General features: G+C 45.4%; 1 protein-coding gene across 1 annotated transcript in view; it reads right to left on the bottom strand.

Moving 5' to 3' along the window:
- Nucleotides 1-7,500, bottom strand: part of LOC123514369 (zwei Ig domain protein zig-8-like) — a 28,631-nt gene that overhangs the window by 9,800 nt on the left and 11,331 nt on the right. The window contains exons 2-3 of the mRNA XM_045272238.1: nucleotides 2,735-2,856; nucleotides 865-953 (exon numbers count right to left, since the gene is read on the bottom strand). Coding sequence (XP_045128173.1) covers nucleotides 865-953; nucleotides 2,735-2,856 — 211 coding nt within the window. The remainder of the gene's footprint in view (nucleotides 1-864; nucleotides 954-2,734; nucleotides 2,857-7,500) is intronic.

Consider the following 7,500-nt stretch of genomic DNA (forward strand, 5'->3'; position numbering starts at 1 on the left):
GATTTTTTTCTTTTTCTTTGCATTCGTTGTCCTTTTCATCGCGAGAGAGAGAGAGAGAGAGAGAGAGAAAACACAAACATTCTTCTAACCTTGGCGATGAGAGGTTTCCCTGCAGCGGGGTGTTCATCTGCAGGTCTATATAAAAACATGCTTTGCCAGGGTAATGGTTTCCTGAGCTGCTGCAGGCGAGCGAACAGGGACATCTTGTAGCTCACCTTTCATGCCACGCCACTCCACTCTGCTCTGCTCTGCTCTGCTCTGCTGTGTGTGTGTGTGTGTGTGTGTGTGTGTGTGTGTTTACGTTTTCGTTATTCTGTAGGTTTATGTGTTGTATTTTTTGTGGTGTTTTATTTCGTGTTTGTCTGTCTCTCTGCCTGTCTCTCTTTTCTTTCTGTCTATGTCTCTCTCTCTCTCTCTCTCTCTCTCTCTCTCTCTCTCTCTCTCTATTCCATTACGTTTTTTTTTAATCCTTTTCAAAACCAGTTTAGACAATCCCATTAACTTTTTTCGTCTTTTCACCTTTCCTTCCTATACAAACTTCCCTACTCAAGTATACATGAACTAACACAACGCCACACTACATATACCACCACTACTTAGTTCAACCCCTCTCTCTTTCTTCTAACACTAGTAACACTCCCTATCAAAGCAAGGTACAGGCTGGAAACTTTCTGACGCTAACCCTCTGGCTGTGTCTCTCTCCCTCACTACCTCAGTCTCTTAAATACACCACCGTTACTTCAACCTCTCTCTTCTAACACTCGTAAAACACCCTCAGAAAACAAGGTAAAGGCTGGAAACTTTCTCACGCTAACCTTCTGTCTCCTCACTTTCTCTCCTTCCCTCCCTCAGTCTCTCACTCACCAAGCACCTGCAGCGTCGTCAGGTGGGAGATCGTGGGCTTCGTGTTGATTTGACACTCGTAGGTTCCTGAGTCACCTGCCGCTGGTGATCTGAGGATGTGAGACAGTGAGGGGTGTACTTCTCCTGTCCTTGGATGAGTGATATCGTTGGGGTACATGGAGTGTTTCTTGTTGTAGCCCTTACGGATTAGGGAAGAAGGAAGGAAGGTAGGTAAATAGGTATGTGGGTTTGTAAGTAGGTAGATAAGTAGGAAGGAAGGAAGGAAGGAAGGAAGGAAGGAAGGAAGGAAGGAAGGAAGGAAGGAAGGAAGGAGGGAGGGAGGGAAGGAAATAATGGGGGAGAAAAAGGAAAGATGGAGAAAAGGGAAGATGGAAGAAAAGAAAGAAGGAGGAAGGAGAGAAAGATGGAAGGAAAGAAGTAAGGAGAGAAGGGAAGATGGAAGGAAGTAAAGAAGGAGGGAAGGAAAGGAAGATGGAGGAAAGAAAGTAAGAAGAGAAGGGAAGATGAAAGATTGGAAGAAAGAAAGGAAGGAAGGGAAGGTGGAAGGAAGAAAGAAAAGAAGGAAGATAGGAAGGAAGAAAAGGAGGAAGAATGAAGGAAAAACGAGAGAAAAGAAAACTTTATTACTGTAACTTTAATCAACTTCTCTCAGCTTTCCCTCATCGTTAGTTCATTGAAATTTGCACCCTATCATTCTCTCTCTCTCTCTCTCTCTCTCTCTCTCTCTCTCTCTCTCTCTCTCTCTCTCTCTCTCTCTCTCTCTCTCTCTCTTTCCTCACATCTTTAATGGAGCCTTTTTCTTCTCTCCCTCCCTCCCTTTTTTTCCCCCTCTCTTTCTTCATCATCGTCTCATAATCTGTCCTCTTGTCTGCCTCACCTCTCATTTCACAGCCTATGAATACTTCTCTCTTCTTTCTGGCCTCGAAGTCACCTCTCTTTACCTTCCTTCCTTCCTTCAGCTCCTCATTTTCGCGTCCCTTACTCCCGTCGTTACTTTCCTGATTTCAATCTGCTCCACACGTTTCCCTCCCTACCTACCTCTCCACTCAGCCCGTGAAGAACGAGTACTTTCTCTCACCACCGACATAATACACACTCTTTCTCTCTTCCTTCCCTTCCCTGGTTACCTGCTCCCATTTCCCAGGCTTACGTATCCCCACACAACCATGCACCTCTCTCTCTCTCTCTCTCTCTCTCTCTCTCTCTCTCTCTCTCTCTCTCTTCCTCCCTACACTCTCGTCTCCCCTGCCCAACACCTCCTTTGGTCCGCGTCCCCTGCTCGCCCTTCTTCCTGTATAGTTCTCGGAGAAAACACTCCTTTCATGTGTCAAAACTTCTCCTTCGGTTTGATCGCTGTCCTTGGCTTCCTCACCTTCATCCACTTCTCCCTCCATCCCCCATCCCCTCACCAACCTCATGATAAATTTGGCGTCACAAACCTAACCAAACTAAGTCTAACTTTAACCTAACCTAGCCAAACTTGTCTTGCTTTCCCATCTTTCTATTTTGCACTTTGTTCTCGCTTCCCCTATCTCGCCAAAACGCTTAAACTCATTATTAACTTGTCTCACTCTTCTATCACTCAAACCTGCGCCTTGTTGTCGCTCCTTTATCTTTCCAAAACCCTTAAACTCGCTATTAACTTATCTTACTCTTCTGTCCCTCTAATCTGCCCTCTGTTCCCGCATTCCGTCACCCAAAACCCTTGAACTCACTCGTCTCACCTTTTATTTCTCCAACTTGCGTCGCATTCTCGCCTCCGTCACTCCAAAACCCTTAACCTCACTATTAACTTGTCTTACTCTTCTATCCCTCTAATCTGCGCTCTGTTCTCGCCTACCCTGTCTCGCCAATGCCACTCTCGCCTCACCTCAGTCTCAGGAGCCACTCGTTGCTGCCGTCGTCGTGGTGAGCCTCGAATCTGCCGTCGCTGGTGAAGGTGAAGCGCCCGACTGTCAGCACGTGTATGTCGTGGTGACGCACCCAAGACACCTGTGGGGAGACTGGCCATTGTGTTTGTCCGTTTGTCTGTTTTTCCGTTTGTCTGTCTGTTGTTTTAGTTCTTGTTTACAGGGTTGAATTTAAGAATGGTGTTTTTTGTTTTTTGTTTGTATATTTGTCTAGTTGTTGTTGTTTGTGTGTGTGTGTGTGTGTGTGTGTGTGTGTGTAATTAACTGTTTGATCTGCTGCAATCTCTGACGAGACAGCCAGACGTTACCCTACGGAACGAGCTCAGAGCTCATTGTTTCCGATCTTGGGATAGGCCTGAGACCAGGCACACACCACACACCGTGACAACAAGGTCACAACTCCTCGATTTACATCCCGTACCTACTCACTGCTAGGTGAACAGGGGCTACACGTGAAAGGAGACACACCCAAATATCTCCACCCGGCCGGGGAATCGAACCCCGGTCATCTGGCTTGTGAAACCAGCGCTCTAACCACTGAGCTACCGGGCCGTGTGTGTGTGTGTGTGTGTGTGTGTGTGTGTGTGTGTGTGTGTGTGTGTGTGTGTGTGTGTGTGTTGGAGAAAAAAAGAAAAGAAAAGGAAAAGCATACATCATGTCTATCTTTTTACCTCAATTTTCATTACAACAATTTTATTCCCGTGAGATTAACTCCTCTCTTGCTACATGCGTGCGTACAAACATACGATTCTCTCTCTCTCTCTCTCTCTCTCTCTCTCTCTCTGAATACATCCTTTCCCGACACGAGCAATAAACGAAGTGTGGTCGGGGCGGGAGGAGGTGCCTCTTCTAAATGCAAATCGTGTCAGTCTCCTCAGCCCTCAAGTCCCACACGCCCGCCCAAGCCTAACTCCGTCGCAGATTATGTTCCCTTTCACCCCACCTCGCTTCCCTTCCCCTATCCTTCCCCAAGCCCTCCCTCCCCCGTCCCCTCACATCACGCCCCTTCCCTCACACGCACCTCAGAGTTCATGTGCAAGAGTAAGCGTAGGAGGAAGAGGGAAGTCGGTATAAGGGGATGAAGAAAGAGGAAGGGGACGACAGGTGACAGTACGATGGAAGGAAGGAAGATGTGAGGAATGGAGAGTAGAGAGAAAGGAAAGGAAGGAAGGAAGGAAGGAAGGAAGGAGGAAGGAAGGGAAAGCAACAGGAATATGTAATGATGGGGTTCAGGCAGGAATATGAATTGAGAGAGAGAGAGAGAGAGAGAGAGAGAGAGAGAGAGAGAGAGAGAGAGAGAGAGAGAAATCACGTTGAGAATATTATGTATATATCCATAAATCATGCAAACACGAGACTTATTAATTACTCTGTCTTGTACGTTTTGATAGAGAGAGAGAGAGAGAGAGAGAGAGAGAGAGAGAGAGAGAGAGAGAGAGAGAGAGAGAGTTATGTCTACAGTACACCCCTCGCAACTCTACTGGAAAAAAAAAAGCTAAATCAAAAGAAAATATAAAAACAAAAGGAAACTCACACTCATACGTACCCCTCTCCGTTTTCTTTCACCCTCGATAGACCCATTATTTACAAGTCAATTTACTTCTCTTGTAATAAATTGAGACAACGAAGAGATAAGTGGATCTAGTTTTAATTAATCTTTTAATTTTTCCAACTCCTTCGAGGCAAAATTACGAGGCGTCCTTTTTCTTTTCTCTTTTTCTTTTATTTGCTTCGAACTAACAACTCTCTTGACTGATTAAATAAAAACCGGAAAACAAATGACTGTGGCAATTCATTTTCACGCGACGGTGGTGTGTGTGTGTGTGTGTGTGTGTGTGTGTGTGTGTCCTTTCATTTTTAAAGCAAAGATGCATGCAATATGTAGGTCTTAAAAGTCAATACAGAAGAGTGAGATAAACAAGTATAATATAGTACACACACATAATCAATCCATGAAATCTAACAGTTGTAGTTGTAGTAGGATTAAAAGTGCTGAGGAGGGAGAGGTTACTGTCACCTCACTATTGTACTGCAGTCTGTTGTTTTGACACGAATACTCGGGTACCTTTCAACACTACCGTGACACCACAAGCACACGCACGCACGCCCTCACGCACGCACGCACACACACACACACACACACAGAGAGAGAGAGAGAGAGAGAGAGAGAGAGAGAGAGAGACGGTGTGGGGAGGTGGTTGAAATGTCCGTGGAGGTTGGGAAGTGCCGCCCAGTTGTTATTGGCTGATTGGTGGCCTCTTAGCCAATCAAAACTAACTCCCTTCACACGAGCGGTTTTTCGAGAGAACTCTACAGTTTGGAAATGAATGAAGTCTGACGAGGCCGTTGATGCGGCGGCCGTGTGGCAGAGATCCACCCGGACTGCTGAACTAGTACAGCTAACGTCTGAAGCATTTTCATGAAGCTGTCTTTTTCTTTTAACATCTGTTCGCCTGTGTTCACTGCCTGCCAAAAGAGCACAGCGAACTAGGCACGTCACGGCAACAACACAGCTGCAGGAAAATAGTGAAAAAAAAAAAAAAAAAAATCGTGTGTAAACATACTTTGATCACAGCCTCCCGTTCGTTAATTGTAAAAAAAATAGCGCTCATGCGACGTGGCCCTAAGAAAGATGATATCATGTGTCGCCACTTAAATCAGGAATACATTTACACAGATGTCTGAGGTGCAGCCAAACGTTCTTGGAAGGCATGACAAAAAGATATTGGTAGATTGATTGGGTCAGATTCAGACATTCTATCTGCTGATAAACTTTGACAGGATGATCGAATAGACAGGTAGATGGTAAATCCAATTTAGTGTTATCACATTGAAAGTACTCATCGAAGGCAGAAGAAATAGGTACATAATAAAGAGTGAGTCTGCAGTAACATCAGAGAACAAAAGGATGTAGGAACTTTGGTTTACTCTGATCTCCGTAAAAAGAAATACATAAAGGCCAGAAATAAGGTAAACCATTGCAACTAACGGGGTTCGTCTTTAGTTGTTTTATAAAGCAGAACCAAAATTACAACTGGTTCTCAAATAGATTAGGTAAATTCATGATGAAGATCACAGGTGGAAATCGATATCGCAGGTATGTTTCATACAGAGACCGCCGCGTGTTGACCTGATGGCTTCCTGTTGCTTCACTTTCTTTATTTTCCCTCATGTTCTCAAACCTCAGTGAGTTGCACATCATTCAGTCGAAATGTCCCGAAAGGAGCTTAGCTCGGGCTGCCACACTGGAGCCTTGGGATGACCCGCCACCAGCTCAGCGTTCCTTAGACCAGCTGCTGCCTAAACATTCGCATTTGATACTCGACGTTGGAGGAAAGGTTAGACTGGTGAAATGGAAAAAAAAGTTTGTATTTTCCAACAGAAAAGTGACACATGATGATTAGGAGGTCATTGACTTGTCTGGTGTGTTCATTAAGTCAAAAGCTAAGATTGTAATGAAAAAATAAATAAATAAATAAGAATCATGGTTCTGCAGGGCACGCGTGGTAATGTAATTGCCCTTTTTTTCTTCATGGTGGAACTTGTGTGGAGCCTTGGGTAGTGCGCCGCTGTCCTGCCATGACCAGGGGCAGAACAATGCGGCCTTGGAAGCAGAGGACATTGCTGCCGTGATCAATGTAAACAACTTTTTTGCGTCTAAACGAGAAGACATGACACAGCGAACACGATTTCTGCATCAAGTAACATTGCCAGTGCCGCTGATTGAACAGAAACTTCAGACAAAACTTCTGCTACAGCGGGAAAGAAATGTCACATGCGACATTCCTGTTATTCCTGAAAAAAGAAAATAAACGCCATCAATCAGCCTCAAGGTCCAGAATCACAAATCGTCATAAGACGGTGCTGGAAGAGAAATCATCGATCTCAGAATACCGAGGATACGCGCCCACCATGATTTTGTTTCAGGGGGCAGGACTGGGAAAGCGTCCACTGATAGGAAGAAAAAGAAAAAGACTGAGTGGCTCCCAGCCCGTCAGGGTGAAGAGGAAGACAACACTGATTTCTTGGGTTGGTTCGACGTATCCATTTTTCAGTCTTAAATTCCTACACTGGCTGGAACGGGAGTGACATCGCTATGTAGATAACATATGAGGTTACCGACACTGTTGTAAAGGAATTCAGTAACTCTTAATCTCAAAGTATTGTTATCGTTAATGAGAGGCTCGTGCAGGGCTGGTGATGAAAGAGACAGGAGGGCTGCCGGTCACTGCCCCGCTGAGCACAATATGGACATTTGCTAGTATTACTTACAACAAAATCCGTCGCAAGTGTTTGGCGGAAGGTTTTTCTCCCCTGCCTTGTCTGCATCTCACCGCAAATTAAGTGGCGGCGCGTGACAAGGAATAGTTCACATCATTACCGAGGCTCACACTATCCTGTTCTCCGGCACCGTTTACAAGCTCGGCCTCCATGTTGGGCGTGGCTTGGTCGGGACGTGTTGTTAGTGATTCTGCTTGATGATGACGATGGTGTTAGCGGTGACGAGAAAGATGAAAGCGGAGGCACTACACGTAGACTGTCAGTGGATGGCACCAGTACAGATGCATGCACCAGTACAGAGACACCAGCACACCTCGTCTACTCCTCGCGTAACGTGTACTATTTTCGTTTCTTCAGCAATATGTAGCGAAGAAAGTCACTCGGGTATTCCTAACAAGAGAGAGAGAGAGAGAGAGAGAGAGAGAGAGAGAGAGAGAGAGAGAGA

The sequence above is a fragment of the Portunus trituberculatus genome, chromosome 37, assembly GCF_017591435.1.
Source record: "Portunus trituberculatus isolate SZX2019 chromosome 37, ASM1759143v1, whole genome shotgun sequence".
Lineage (NCBI taxonomy): Eukaryota > Metazoa > Arthropoda > Malacostraca > Decapoda > Portunidae > Portunus > Portunus trituberculatus.